The 15,901-nt window shown below is 41.0% G+C and overlaps 2 protein-coding genes across 4 annotated transcripts in view; both read left to right on the top strand.

Moving 5' to 3' along the window:
* The window catches only part of rps19 (ribosomal protein S19), a 67,513-nt gene extending 52,759 nt beyond the window's left edge, over positions 1–14,754 (top strand). The window contains exon 6 of the mRNA XM_051956665.1: positions 14,688–14,754. Coding sequence (XP_051812625.1) covers positions 14,688–14,739 — 52 coding nt within the window. The 3' untranslated portion in view covers positions 14,740–14,754. The remainder of the gene's footprint in view (positions 1–14,687) is intronic.
* Positions 1–15,901, top strand: part of bcam (basal cell adhesion molecule (Lutheran blood group)) — a 53,809-nt gene that overhangs the window by 27,742 nt on the left and 10,166 nt on the right. For all 3 annotated transcript variants that reach the window (XM_022198034.2, XM_022198033.2, XM_022198032.2), the window contains exons 2-10: positions 9,114–9,241; positions 9,401–9,617; positions 11,406–11,479; positions 11,581–11,677; positions 11,825–12,007; positions 13,265–13,386; positions 13,510–13,651; positions 14,180–14,295; positions 15,566–15,707. In XM_022198034.2, the coding sequence (XP_022053726.1) occupies positions 9,114–9,241; positions 9,401–9,617; positions 11,406–11,479; positions 11,581–11,677; positions 11,825–12,007; positions 13,265–13,386; positions 13,510–13,651; positions 14,180–14,295; positions 15,566–15,707 (1,221 nt within the window). The remainder of the gene's footprint in view (positions 1–9,113; positions 9,242–9,400; positions 9,618–11,405; positions 11,480–11,580; positions 11,678–11,824; positions 12,008–13,264; positions 13,387–13,509; positions 13,652–14,179; positions 14,296–15,565; positions 15,708–15,901) is intronic.

Raw genomic sequence — 15,901 nt, 5'->3', positions numbered from 1 at the left:
CTCTTTATGCCATAATTTGTTCTTTAAACATATGGCTGTTTTAATAACAGTGTTTCCCCTCCAGTATTGTCTCTGCCCCTATGTTTTTCTTTCTTCTCTGCATTTTGTGTTCCTTCTCTCTCCCTCACTCCTCCGGCATTTCTGTCTGTAATTGAATCCCATGAATATTGTAAACAGTGGGATTTTAATTAGCATCAGATACATAGTAGTTCTTCTCCGTCAAAGGTCAGCACTTAGCAGGAAACCAACAGACATGGCAGTACTTAGTTTACTATGCATGGATCTGGTATTGATAGACACACTATTTGAAGTCACCAGGGAGACAGACAGTGTGTGTACACTGTATCTACGTCTGTCTGGTTTTCACAATCTGTGTATATTTTTGCCTTTTTTGAACTGGTTGTTAAAAGTTTTACTTCTACAAATTGTCAGACTTTTTTCCCTGTTGGGAAACTTCCCCCTCTGTCTCTGCCTGCCTGCCATCTTTGAGGTTTGAGGTCCCACTGTGTCTTTCTCACTCTCTGCCTTACTCATTGTTGGTGTGTGGGATGTGTACGTGCGTTGATGTGTCTGGTGTGTACATTTTGCAGCAGCTGCCCTTCCTGGGCTGCACCTGTTCTTGTCTCATCAGTCAGGCGTTGATAGACTCCAGGCCTTACAAGGACCCACCCTGACACTGGTAGTCTGACCCAGCCTGCCCCCTCCTCCACACACACACACACACACACACACACACACACACACACACACACACACACACACACACACACACACACACACACACACACACACACACACACGTTTGTTTTTCTATACCGGTGGGGACTTACCATTGACTCCCATTCATATGTAACTCCTAACCCTTACCCTAACCCTAACCTTAACCAACACCAAATCAATGCCTAACCCTAAACAAACGTTTTTGCACTTTTACATTTTTTATTAACAACAACATGGCCCCACCCTTGGGGACCTCATTTTAGGTCCCCACCGTAAGACAAGTCCCCACCTTTATAGCAAATAGTCAGGTCAAAGTCCCCACCGGAATAGCAGAAACAAGTACACACACACACACACACACACACACACACACACACACACACACACACACACACACACACACACACACACACACACACACACTGTGCAGTATAGTGTACTCATGCCACTATTCATCTTAAACTGACACCTACTCAAACTATCCAAGCAGTAGGAGAGAAAAGCAAATATATAATTGTACTTTTCCTAAAGATTCAACAGAATGACCAAGATCACCTTTTAATCTTATTTTTTATGTCTCTGTTTTGTAAAAGCTTTATTCACAAGGCAGCCACAACTACTGCACATACTTGGTTTTAACCACTTTGGTAAACACAATCTTCTTTACCAAGAGCACCCACTGGAGAACCTCTTTCTGTTTATTTTCCTGATTTTCATATGCTCCTCCTGGGTACAATTCTGAGATGGAGCGAATTTGTCTGCCAAAATGAAACGGAACAAACTGAATTTCCTGAGCAGTGCAAAGTGTTCCCTTCTTGTGGAGCTGGCAGACTAATGTAAGTGCTGAGTGAACGTGAAAAGCCGCGAGCGCCATATTTGAGTTGGAACTCGTCTGGAACATTAACGGGTCATTATCAGTGTTGGGGAATTGAGGTAGCCCCGCCATGCCCCGCTGACACAACTGTACTCACATATCCAGACCCTCTGGCTTACTACCCCTGTACGGCAGTCACATTGTCCCTATGGTGATGGTATTTGTAATTAGGAACTGACTAGTGAATTATTTCATCCAGCAACAATTAACAAGCTACACACGTGGACAAAATTGTTGGTACCCCTCAGTTAAAGAAGGAAAAACCCACAATTCTCACTGAAATCACTTGAAACTCACAAAAGTAACAATAAATAAAAATTTATTGAAAATTAAATAATCAAAAACAGCCATTACTTTTGAATTGTTGATTAACATAATTATTTAAAAAAACAAACTAATGAAACAGGCCTGGACAAAAATGATGGTACCTCTATAAAAGATTGAAAACTATTTGACCAGAGTGACATGATTAACTCAGGTGTGTCATTTAATTGACATCACAGGTGTTTCCAAACTCATAATCAGTCAGTCTGCCTATTTAAAGGGAGACAAGTAGTCACCCTGCTGTTTGGTGAAAAGGTGTGTACCACACTGAACATGGACAACAGAAAGCGAAGGAGAGAATTGTCCCAGGACATCCGAAAAAAAATTACAGACAAACATCTTAAAGGTAAAGGCTATAAGACCATCTCTAAACAGCTTGAAGTTCCTGTGACAACAGTGGCTCATATTATTCAGAAGTTCAAGACCCACGGGACAGTAGCCAACCTCCCTGGACGTGGCCGCAAGAGGAAAATTGATGACAAATTGAAGAGACGGATCGTTGGAATTGTATCCAAAGAGCCCAGAGCAACCTCCAAAGAAATTAAAGGTGAACTCCAAGGCCAAGGTACATCAGTGTCAGATCGCACCATTCGTCGTTGTTTGAGCCAAAGTGGACTTCATGGGAGACGACCAAGGAGGACACCACTGCTGAAAAAAACTCATAAAAAAGCCAGACTGGAATTTGCAAAAATGCATGTTGACAAGCCACAAAGCTTCTGGGAGAATGTCCTTTGGACAGATGAGACCAAACTGGAGCTTTTTGGTAAGGCACATCAACTCTATGTTCATAGACTCAAAAACCAAGCATACGAAGAAAAGAACACTGTCCCTACGGTGAAACATGGAGGAGGCTCAGTAATGCTTTGGGGCTGCTTTGCTGCATCTGGCACAGGGTGTCTTGAAAGTGTGCAAGGTACGATGAAATCTGAAGACTATCAAGGCATTCTGGAGAGAAATGTGCTGCCTAGTGTCAGAAAGCTTGGTCTCAGTCGCAGGTCATGGGTCTTCCAACAGGACAACGATCCAAAACACACAGCCAAAAACACCCAAGAACGGCTGAGAGAAAAGCGTTGGACTATTCTAAAGTGGCCTTCTATGAGCCCAGATCTGAATCCCATTGAACATATGTGGAAGGAGCTGAAACATGCCATTTGGAGAAGACACCCATCAAACCTGAGACAACTGGAGCTGTTTGCTCATGAGGAGTGGGCCAAAATACCTGTTGACAGCTGCAGAACGCTCATTGACAAATACAGAAATCGTTTAATTGCAGTGATTGCCTCAAAAGGTTGTGCAACAAAATATTAAGTTATGGGTACCATCATTTTTGTCCAGCCCTATTTCATTAGTTTGTTTTTTTAAATAATTATGTTAATCAACAATTCAAAAGTGATGGCTGATTTTGATTATTTAATTTTCAATAAATTTTTATTTATTGTTACTTTTGTGAGTTTCAAGTGATTTCAGTGAGAATTGTGGGTTTTTCCTTCTTTAACTGAGGGGTACCAACAATTTTGTCCACGTGTGTATTTCCTGACTAATCCAAGTTAACTCTAGATTCTTGTAGTTAGTTTGTGATAGTGTAAGAGTGACAATCTTGAGTTGTAGAATTTTCAGTGAAGATTGTTCACAAGATTACAAACGCTCTATTTGTATATCATCATGTATGCCGTTTCACAAATGACTAATGAATCATAAATCTAGATTTAATAAAAATAGATTGAATGGAAAACAACATGTAAATTACCTAATAAAGCCAGACTTAAAGCTCAACAAAATAAACTAATAAATACAACTGAATAACATTTAACAAAATCTGAAATACACATGCAGCCACAAAAGCATCTGCAGATTCTCTGAACACAGTTTTGAAGTATAATTTTGCTGATGAGATCAGCAGAGAAAAGGATGGAAAATCTATTTTAAACATCATGGAAAAGCTGCTGATCAATGGAAAGTGATGAAAACTGGAAGTTACTGGTAATAACCTCATGCTGTAGGTGACTCAGTCCTTATGACATTGAGGCAGCGTCTTCTTGCAGCTGGACGCTGTTTGCTTTGCCAACAGTCAAACACGCTAATCCTGTTAGAGGCCAAATATGTTTTGGACCACACACACATGCACCTACTGACATTCCTTGTCCGTCAGGTACCACATTGGACTCCTCTTCCCCTTCTCTCTTCATGATGATCCTCTGTGTATACTCCTCATCACAGTGTTGGCACTGGTGCACATTTTTATGGATTGTTTCTATGACACATACTGGCTGAAATCTTAGCACATATCCCCTGGACTCCTAGCGCTATCATCCAGGTGTATAGAGTGGCCTTAGTTACCCAGAATATCCATCACTCTTCACCCAAGTCGTGTTTGGGTTAGAGACAAGCAGCGTCTGTCGGTAAATGGAAGGGTATGGTGGCTTCAGTGAGAGGCTCTAGTTAGTGAATGATAGTGGCTGTCATGTAGGTAAGACTGGTTTTGCACACATCGACACACACACTGTCTCTTATTCCTCAGTCTTTCCCTCCCTTTCTTCCCCTTTCTTATTTTCTTTGTTCTTTTCTCTTGCTGTCTTGGATCCTGTTATTCCCTTTTTCTGTCTTTCAAAAACACACAGAGAGTAGACACAGAGGCAAGTTTGTGCACTGGGTGTTAAAGAATGCTCTTTGAGAATCAGGGATAAGTAGGGGAGAGTCGGAGAGAGAAACAGGCTGCCGGTTTGATGTCCAGAATACAGCAGTAGGTAAGGTGAGAACAAGGGGAAAAGAAGGCAGAAGGGAGATAATCCAGCTAGATCTTTTCATAATGAGGGGCATCTCATTATGATGGGTGTATGAGAGCGAGAGAGAGACAGTAGAAGAAACGGAGTGGAGAAAAAGGCAAAACGAAGCAGACACAGAGTATTAAAGATGGTTTCACATTAACTTTTCAGTAGATGTGGGACTGACACGACTCTGTGGGTCTCCTCCTCTCTGGTTTGCTGCTTTGACTGCAGAATTGGAGATTTTTCTCTTCTAGCAGTGTACTTAACCGCTGCTTTTTGGGGCGGTTCGGTTGCTCATAAATATCGCATGCATTATATATATATACATATATACTGTAAGAGTGTGTGTGTGTGTGTGTGTGTGTGTGCACAGGTCACAAGCTGACCGTCTTGTTCCCATCTGTCTTTTTACGCGGTCATGCACCCCATCACACACCACCTCACACACACTTTCCCTCTCTTTGGCTAAATCCGATTAGCTGGCCTGCATCAGCTAAGGAGACCCCCATGCAGCCGGTCTCCCCCATCCAACAGCCCCTACCACTCTCTTTCTTTCTTCTCTCTGTCTTGCATGCACGCACACACACACTCGTGCAGAGAGTGACAGCCAACAGCCTGTGTGTCTAAATACACAGACACACTTGCACACGCACACACACACACTGCTCTAGGCTTAGATCGGACAGCAGACTCCCTAATTATGCTTTAATTGCCTGTCTCTGTCTGTCCAGCTGCCTCATGTGTAAAACAGAGCAGCGGCCTGATTGATCACTCTGGACTCAAACATATTGTGAATGACACCAAAAGATGCATTTGAAAGAAAGAAAGAAAGAAAGAGAGAGAGAGAGAAAGAAGGAGAAGGCTAAGACTAAGACAAAGATCACAATCAGTGGTATATAAATGTGAGAGGAAGAGGTTAGCAAAAAGAGACGGATGTGGCACTGATGGGCTCTGAATATCTATTTTCAGTCCATGTTGTTTCTTCGTCTCAGACACCAACACCACCCAGATGTTCTCAGCAGGTAGTTTGTTCTGTGTTTTATTCTAATACTTTCACACAGAATGTCTTTACTTATAATAGTTGACTGTTATTATCCCATAAAAGAGTACATTATGGCTTTTAACAGTTCTGAAAGTGAGGGTTCAGCAATTTCAATTCCATTATGTCTGGCAAATATGTGCCAGAGGTAGAGAATTAACTTAAGAGGAATAACATGCAGATGTTCCTGTTTTTCCACAGGAAGTGAGTTATGTGACTTGCACTGCTAAAAAGTAGTAGTCAGCTGGTGAAGACACAGTTGAAATGTTGTACTAGTCCATCGGGTCGATATTAAAATATTACACAAAATGCATTGAAATTTAAACCTGCTGGTGAAAAGTCAACCATGAGTTTATTTCAAATTCATCCTCTGGACACCATGGAATGTTCAATATTTCTTAGCAATCCATCAAACAGTTGAGATATTTCAATCTGGACTGAAGTGGTGGACAGACCAGACATCCCAAGAGGCATGACGAATTCAAGTCAGATTGTCTAACCAGGGAAAGATTTGGGTTCTCTGTGCATGTGCCAGAAAGTCACTTGATTTAATGTGGTGTGTGTCATTGTGTGTTTTTCCCATGCACCGCTCTATGGGCCTCTTAAATCCTGAGTACTGTCTAAAAGCACAGCGCTTCATTTGCTCACACGTTCTTGTAATTTCGCTTGTCTGGCTTGCTGTTTGTGTTGGCGCAGAAACAGAGGATATTTTCGGTTGGGCTACATCCCTCTTACAAACTCAGAACATGAGCCTCGGTTTGTAAAACTAATGTTGGTTCACTTGAGAGCCACTAAGCTGATAGAGCGGAATATTTAGAGAGAGGGGGATGCTGTGTGTAGCCGAAGAGAGCAGAAGAAATGAAGTGCACGAGGAAGACGAAAGGCGGGATAAAAATAGAGCCAAGGGAAGTGAAAAAGTAAATTGAGAGGAAGTGAAAGAATAAAGGTCTGGAAAGAGACATGGGATCTTTTCAACAAATGTCAGCACTTGGCTGATCTTTGACCCCTGTGCCGTTTGTGGGTCATAGTGAATCTCAGGATCCAACCCTGGTGGAATGAGTCTCACTAACATATGTTCACAAGACAGTGCAACCACACTATGTATTTTGACAGTTCACTCTTATTATCTCCTCTATATGTACTCTCTGCCTTCCTTCTATCCTGTACTCCCACTCTTCACAGTGGACTGATAACAAGGTGGCCATGGCTAAGCTCCTCTCATCTCACTTTGGACATTTTGAGCAAACAGTCTTTCATCCTCCCCATCAGCATTTCGCCGCCCTGTTATTAAACCTAGCCCATCGAACAGCTCTGATTCCCAGAAGTCCATCCTCCCCACTCTTGGCAGTTTCTCACAACAAATAAATTATTCAACTGTAGATTTTGTAGTCCAGAAATTGATGGTATGATTAATTTATGTTATCGTACAGAATTTGAGGCTAGGCTGTTCATTAGCAATATGCATGTCCCCAATTTGAATGTTAATTATAGTCTACAGTTCTTACTTTTTAATGATATTTACTTTTTGTAGTGTCTGTACTATTAGAAAAATATTTGGAAACCTTACTGATTGGCTGATTACTGTAGCTGTGCCCTGACTGAAAATGTTGCAGTTTATTCCGATATCCTAAGAACTGCGTCTTACACCAGATATGGCTTAGTGCCGGTAGCCCTTTATTACTTTTACTGGCATATCAGTAAATGTTTTGAATGTATATTATGAGTATTAAGTAATATCTTTCATTCATTCACTTGCATGTCATGTATGGTGGACTATGAAATACTCTGTCCATGTTGATGAATGGTCTTGAATGAACTGATTTAGCAGTGCAACCCCCACTTATTCAAAAAGATATCACACCCACAACACAGTGGACTCGAGTGTAATCATGTTGCCGCAACATACGATTTATGACACCGTATTTGTTGCAGTTACTTCATTAGCAGAAATGGAGCTCCTTTCCTTTCGCCAGCTCTCCATCCTTCCCCTCCCTTTTCCAGACTCTTCTCTCTGTAATACAATCTAGTTTTCACATTGTTTCTTCATAACTGGATTAACAAAGAGTTTAGAGAGCGATCGCGTTCCTTTATCCCCACAGGAACCAGAGTGGGTCCATTCTGTGCCCTCGCTGCAGACTCTTCCATGGAAATCTGGGACACATTGTGCATCCTAATGTCTGTGTTGAATGGAGAACACTGACAGTGCCAGTCACAAGGGCCTTATAGCTTCCCCCAGTGTCCCTTAACAGTTTCTTTAATACTGCTTATACACCTTTATGGGAGTACTAATTATTGCAGCTCGCCACTCTTGCATGCAATGACAACTGTAGTCTGGATTTACAGATATTGCAATGTTTAACTTGTTCTAATACACATAAGGAATGTTTTGAACAATTCAGTTGAAGATTCCATACATTTTGACTGTACTGCTTTGACTTTCTGTCAGAATTGCTCAATCCAACCTCCGGATTTCAGGTGGAATATTCATTAAATATGCCACAATTGCATTAGTTTTCTATGCTGAAGACAGTAATTTGTTGCTGTCGAGGATTTATGTCATTCTGTATCAACGGTGAGGCACATACTGCAAATCTGCGTGTGTGTATACATGTGTGGCGTGACCCTGTGACATGGCTCTGGTGTCAGCTGTCTTCCATGCAGTTGTACAACTGAGCTGAAGTGTATTGTGTGTAAGGGGCATACATGGCATGCTTGAGTATGTGTATCTGTGTGCATATGTATTTCCAGTGGGGGAGACGAGGTAATCATAGACTGTGGCCTCTTGTTGATGTGTGTGTGTGATGGGTGATGAGTCCAAATTGCCCAAGGCATTGCAGGAAAAGGCATGCTGCTACACTAACAAAGTGTCTCATGGATGCCACACTGTTCTCCCTGGTTCTCAAAACACTGCATTTAAAAAATGCGGTAGCCCTGAGGGTTACGTTTACTATTTGTCTTACACGCCCTGTCTCTACATCTCCTTCTTCCATTGTTTGAGAGGCAGTATACTTTACACTTGTGAGCTTTTTGTTCATTTGTGTCTTACTCGGTTAGTTATGTAATTGAACAATAAAAATATCTTGTGTATACCTCCATTGTTCCAATCCAGGAGTATCAATCCGACCAATAATTTTTGTAATGTGCTGGGTATTTATCTTATCACTACCATGTGCTGTTAGCCACTGTCTTTATGGAGCATGCCCAAAATAGTGTGTAATATATTTCAGTTGTATTTCATTATGAATGTCTTTTTCTATCATGATGCACAGTATTGGTGTCATATGGTCAACTTAAATTACTTTAAATGCTTATATTCATTTGTAAAACACGAATTGCATTTGCACAAATCATTAAACTTACTCTTCTCTCCATTTTTGTGTGCTTTGTGCAGTATGCAGTGGAGCTGTGACTGTGAAGGTGGATCCTAAAGTGGAGGTGTTGAAAGGAAACACCACCCAGCTTCCCTGCACATACACCGTCTCACCACCATCAAGCAACACTATTGTCGAATGGTACATTGTAAGTAATTTCCAAGTGTGCTGCATTCAAGTTGTCAGAACATTTCAAGAGGAGTTTTTAATGGAACTGAAAGTTTTTGAGTCTGCTGTTTTCTCTTCTATCATCTTCTGTTTCTGGCTTCCTCTTTCTTAATGTTCTTCTTGTCAACCATCCTTTCAGGAGGAGCAGGGGACCAGGAAACGTGTTGCTTTCCGCTCTAATGGTGGAGAAGGAAAAAGTGACGACGGCACTCCCCTGACAGGTCGAGTCGCCATCGGAAAGGACTTCACCCTGACCATCTCCTCAGTTAAACCCTCTGATGAGCTTGCTTTCTACTGCCAGGTCACTGCTGGCCCTGCTGGTGTTGGAGATGCCAGCACTATGCTCAAAGTCTTTTGTAAGTAAGCCAGTGCCCTTTCGGCTTTTTTAATGACCTCAGCACGACCTTTTCATAACCCCCACCTCCACCCTCAACTTTCCCATTAGTTGTTGAATGGTATTTATGACTTGATTTGTTGCTGTCACTGCCACTAAAGGTTTAAGACTTTAATCTGTGAGCTCTGTGTGTGTGTTCATGCATACGTTGATTTAGAAGTGGGCTAATTGCACTTAATGCATGTAATGTGTTTTGCTGATTGCATTTCACACGTTCTTACGCTGGCACCACACACGTCTTCTAGAAATATAGCACCTTTAAGTATGATTTGACATGATTGTCTGTATCTGAAAAAAAAATGTATTTTTCATCCTGTGTTGGAATTTAGAGGCTTTTCTAATGCCTTGGGTTACCAGTTTTTTTTAAATAAGTTCCCCAGAGGTCAATTAACCACAATCTAATCACTCTTGACACAATTGATGAAGAGTTCAATCACACCTGTCATGTCTCATAGATCTCACCATAATAAGAGTCCAGATTTATTACCAAGGTGGCAAATACTGACCCAGATGCAGCCTGCTCTGTCCTACTGTGATCCTCCTCTAATAACCCCTGACATCAATCACACCTTTTAGCATTTAGCGATTGCACCAAAATGAATCAAATGAATTAACATTTTGGAATTGGACTGATTGGCCAGTCATTCTAAAAAGAGATTTGTTTTGGGATAATAACAAAACAACCCCGCCTTCCAGTTTAAAAAAGAGCTTACAAGTTATCTATTAACATTTACGCTCTCAGAGGCTACTAACTTTAAAGTAATCTCTTAAAAAAGCTATTAATTGTGAATGGGCCAGTCAGTGTTTGACAAAACCTCAATGAAAGCCTTTTAGATGCACTTAATACCCACAGAACTAAGAAAATGGCCTGTCTCACAAACCAGCAATTATTCTTTGTTCACATTTGACCACTTGACTCATTGCGGTTGAATTATAGTGTGTCTGACCTGCCTTAACTTAATGGGACTGAGTTATGAGGTCCTCTGAGGGTTGAGCTGCAGCAGTGTTATCCTGGTTTCCTCCTGCCAGGATGCCTACAGTAGGGTAAACAGTCCATCCACTAAGTAAAACACACAACAACAGAGTTAAAATGAGCGTGCAATCGATTCTCTGTTCATCCTTGAGATTTAAAACTCTCTTTTTAGATAGAAATTCTTTGCTTGTCTTAATGCATGATAATTTAAGTGATGGTGAGATAGTTTGAGTTGAAGAAATCTATGCCTTGATATGCATCTGCATTGCTTTACTTATGGCTCACTGTATTGTACAATATGTGAATATATGGGAACAAGACACAAATAACTCTAAAAATTACATCATTGAGATAGAGAGGCAGAGAGAGAGGCAGAGAAATGCCCATCTACTGTTTATTTTTATAAGCAGTCGACAGCTGCAGGCAGTGATAAGATGACCTTGCATGTTAACCAGTGAGCTCGGGATTAAGGCAGAGAAACAAGAGGGAACACTCACACCTGTGGCTGTGCATGAGCCAGAGCGAAGGAAGTGTGGTGTTTTTTTTTCTGATTTCACCCTTATCAGTTCATGTGAACCAGTTCACAGTGGAATACTGTGAGGCAGATTGTTTACTGCTCAGCTTAATTAACAAGGTCAGCAGACATTGGCGTTGGGCTACAAATATGGAAGCTGGCTGTTGGCGTGTGGTTTCATATCAGCGTTATCGCTAACGGCTCTTTTCAAGTCTACTACAATGATGCAATAGTCACTTCTCTCCATATTTCTTTTGTCTTAGTTGCTCCTGAGAAGCCAGAACTTACAAAGCCATCAAGTCAGGCCATTTCTGTGGGAGAATCTACCAGCTCAGAGGTTTGTGTATTGCTCCTGTAGGTTTGCACATTCCTTTATTTTGACAGATGATACATTTTCTCATTTCTTATGCACTCCCTGCATTTTTCCATTTGTATCAGATTGGAAGCTGCGTGACGATGAATGGACATCCCCAGCCAAGAATCATCTGGTTCAAAGACGACCTGCCCATTGCAGAGGTCAAAGACAGGAAAGAGAGTATGTGTTTTATGGCTGTTAGATTTTAGGTCCTCTCCAAAGCAGGGGACAGTCTGCATACTTTCTGTGATCATTCCAGGATTGGATCTTTTAATGTTAGTCATTTTAGGAAATGTTTTCACTTCTTCCAATCCTCCTCTCTGCCAGAGACCTACATGATTCCTTCAGTTGTGAAGGAGGCCTCGGGTCTCTTCACCATTAAGAGCACCCTGTATGCACAGCCCACCAAGGCAGACAAGGACTCCGTGTTCCACTGTGTTGTTGAATACAGCATGCCAGGAGATCAGATCAAACAGAAGAAGTCCGACACCATCAAGATCAACCTCAACTGTGAGTGAAGTGGCGGGAGCGGAGTGGTTTGAAGATTATATCCAGTTAATCTGTTATACGTGTGTTCAGCCAGAGGTCTTTCAGTTTCATTTTGGTTTTTTTGAAGGAGTTGTGGATGGTTTCTAAATAAATGTTGGTGGCCAATCTGAAAGGCAAAAACATTTTTAATCAAAAGCTCTGATAAAATTTAATTGAGGTCAAAATGATGATGTCAAAACATGGTAAATGGTATGCATTATATAGTACCTTTTTACCTGAACTAGATTCTACAAGGCATTCTACGATGTGTTTCTCATTCATCCATTCACACACACTCACACAGCAATGGAGGCAGAGCTGCCAATCAAGATGTTTACCTGCCATCAGGAACATCTGAACTGGGGTTCAAAGACATTTCTGGATATGGAAGGGCCATGCTTAGTGGACAACCTGTTTGTCTTAACTGCTAGTGTGTAACTCTGGTGGTGAACTATGTAACGCTACAGGATGTACCAGCACGTTGGTTTATCATCGCTAAATCTGCAGCGGATTTCCTCTTCTGAGAGGAACTCTCAGAAGATGTTGGTGTTGTCTGTCTGTACATTGCACCATTTGCCAGTAGGTTCATTATTCGCCTTAGACAATATCTGACAAGATATGCAAGCTTATCAGAAAAACAAACTCTTGTGCCTGCTTCAGTGTGATATGAAGCGCTTAATATGACAGTAACCGTATTTGGGATATATTTATTTTATTTTAGATGTTCTTAAGTTTTTGTTTGACTCACGCAACCTCTGGTAACTTAGGTGCAACCAGCTACTAAGGGGAATTCAAGATATTGTGGCTTCATTTCTAGGGAATTGTCATGCTATCCATCTTACAATACAGTTTTTGTTTTCAGCCTGCTGGTGGCACTACAGGAAAAGTCAGGGAATCGCCACAGTCATCATGATTTATCGAGGGGGGGGTAAACCTTTTTGTTCATAAGTCCTATGCCTTATGTTACTTTCCATTTTAGGAAATACAGATAGTAATGTTAAATCCTGGCCTAATTTCCTTGATTAAATAGTTTCCTCCTGCTCAGCACTGTAGTTTAACTCAGTCACGCTGGAATTTTTTTGTTGCGAATGATGTGGCAAGGAAAGATAGAGACTGATTGGCAAAGTAATCCCTCTGGAATGCATTGCTCATCTTTGATTGATGATTTGCAGTGTAACAGTGTAAATGTAGCTGGTGTAGGAATTTTCACCTGTTCTTTGTCTGTTTCTGTCCTTCCAGATCCGTCTGAGAAAGCGACATTTTCTGTACTCAACACCTCTCCAGTCAAAGAGGGGGATACTGTCAATATGAAATGTGAGACTGATGGAAACCCTCAGCCTCAGTTTGATTTTAGTAAAGATGTACGTGAGAACGTCGTGCACATATAAATTTGTTTAAGAAAGAACTGATTCTGCTTTTGCTCTTTGTATGCCACATTATTCCAGAAATGTAATTATCCATAACACCTGTTGTTCTGTTTTCAGGGAACCGTCATCCCCGGTCAGTTGGGTCTTCTGACTCTGAAATCTGTCAAGCGTACAGATGCTGGAGAGTACGAGTGCACTGCGATTGATTATGATAACCTGGATGCTGACCTGACTAGAACCATCAAACTTGCTGTCCATTGTGAGTGAGCCAAAGATGCACGCACAACTGCAGCATTAAGCATACACACAGAGATCAATTTACCTCCTGCTTGTGCAGTTTCACCCTTGTAGCTGGCCTTCCTTTTCATCAGTAAATCATATCGTTCTAAAGATCAGCATGGAGTTAGTTTTAATGGAATCCTTTCAGCTGGGCAATATCCAGTTCAGTTTTTCACAGTTCATCTATTACTTTAATGTTATCCCAGCCACACTTCTTAATTTGATCTTATCACACACATTAAGCGGTGATAACCTCAAAAAAGCATTGAATAGGCTTAACTTGGGCTTTGAAATGGGCCTGATTTCACAGTAAGTGCATTAGCTTTGTACTTAGAAAAAGAAAAAAAAATCTTCTTAGCACTTCGATTTTAAGAGCCTTATTACATGGTTGTTTAAATAATGAGACACTTTTGGATTTTAAGTGGCACTTTTTTAAATCCATAGAATGGTTTTCAGGTGTCTCCTGGCCTCTCTCTCTCTCTCAGCTGTTTTTTTTTCTCTCTGCCAGACATTGATCCAGTGAGTGTGACCCCTGTCGAGCCTCAAGTTGTCATGCTTGGAGACAAAGTGGAGTGGCAGTGTAAGACCAAGGCCTCTGACAATCATACAGTTCACTGGAAAAAGGTGCGTGCCATCACGTTTTCAACCCTTCTTTTCTTCTCTGAGCTACACCTAAGAAAACCAAATGCTGTTTTTGTTTAAGAAAATGTGTATAATTTAGCCAACGACTTGTGTATTTATCACTGTCCTTCTTAAAAAACCTAATGCATCTTCCTTGGAGACAGTTTAATGAAGAGTTTCGCTTAATAGAAGGCAACATCAGGTCATAGAAATACGCCGCATCTGTCCGCAAAAATGTTTTTCTGAACATTTCCTGGGTTTTTAAACTGCAGACTTATCAGTGTTACATATTTACAGCACTGGCTAGAAGATGGTGACTGAATATTTAATCCCTTCTGGGGCTCTTTTTATATTTAGACAAGACATTATTTCTGTATTTGATACTGAACTAGCAATGCAGCTGCCGCTTTACACTGGAGCCCTTATGTCTGTGTTTGCTCCTGTTAAAGACAGTTGTGAGCCTGCTACACAGGCTACATTGTGCTGTGTCCAACTGGAGAGCAGACCCTGGTGCTTGTTGCATTGTCTCAATGAAAAATAGCCACACTGACACATGCTGCATGTCTCTTATAATGCATTATAAACTGTATCTCTATACAACTTTTGAGTATTTTCTCTCTTTAAAAATTTTACTTATGATCTGGTATAAGACAAGTAATTCACTTTACACTTACTCTTATTATTAGAAAAGATAAACTTAACATTAAAGTGGAAATAGCTGGTTTGAATTCTAACGTAATACTGTTTGGCGTTGATGGCAAGAAGAAGCACATACAGTTTCTTTTTCTGTGACAGACAATGCACATTATGTTATATTCTAATCTTATTTTCAAGAGTAAACATACCAAGGAGGTGAGGATTTGTTCACTCTTACTGTCCATTTGAAGTAACATAGTGCATTCTGATGGTGCAAAACCATGTGCTGTTCTGATACTCTACTTGTTATGTGCAGAGTGTACTGCCAGTGTCACGCCTGTTGTTGTAGCCTGTGTATCTATTGTTGTGTCTCCTGGGTGTAATAGAAACTCACCGGCTGTTGGTTTTCTGAGTAGACAACATGTTTGTTCTTAGAAAGACAGATTCCAATGAAAAGAAGTCGAGCAGTATTGCAAGAGGCAGGTTCATCATGGAAGACTGTGGTCTGTTTTTACTCCGCTTTCAATTACAGTGTCGTTCTACTCTCACACTCATACTCAGAGAATTAAAAGAAACAACAGACACATGATAGTGTGTGTCCAAGTGGTTTTACTTTGGTGTGTTTGTGTTCATCCAGGGCCCCAAGGTGCTCTCTCAGGACGGCACTCTGTCAATAGAAGGCGTTTCTTATGAGAACGCCGGAGAGTACATGTGTGTTGGAGCTGTTCCATCAGTGCCAGGCCTGACAGCCCAGGCTAGTGTCAACCTCACTGTCAAAGGTAATGCACTCGCATCAATACCCACATATACATATACACTCACATTCACAGATCGGTATCGGCAGCATAATTTATTTTCAAAACAAATTAACAAGCCTTACATAATAATTTTAATCACATTAGCATCTTATATTTTGATGTACTCACAAGCATATTTAAACCACAGTCACACATTCATAATTTACACAATATTC

The sequence above is a fragment of the Acanthochromis polyacanthus genome, chromosome 12, assembly GCF_021347895.1.
Source record: "Acanthochromis polyacanthus isolate Apoly-LR-REF ecotype Palm Island chromosome 12, KAUST_Apoly_ChrSc, whole genome shotgun sequence".
NCBI classification, from domain to species: domain Eukaryota; kingdom Metazoa; phylum Chordata; class Actinopteri; family Pomacentridae; genus Acanthochromis; species Acanthochromis polyacanthus.
This window is presented reverse-complemented; position numbering and strand designations above follow the sequence as displayed.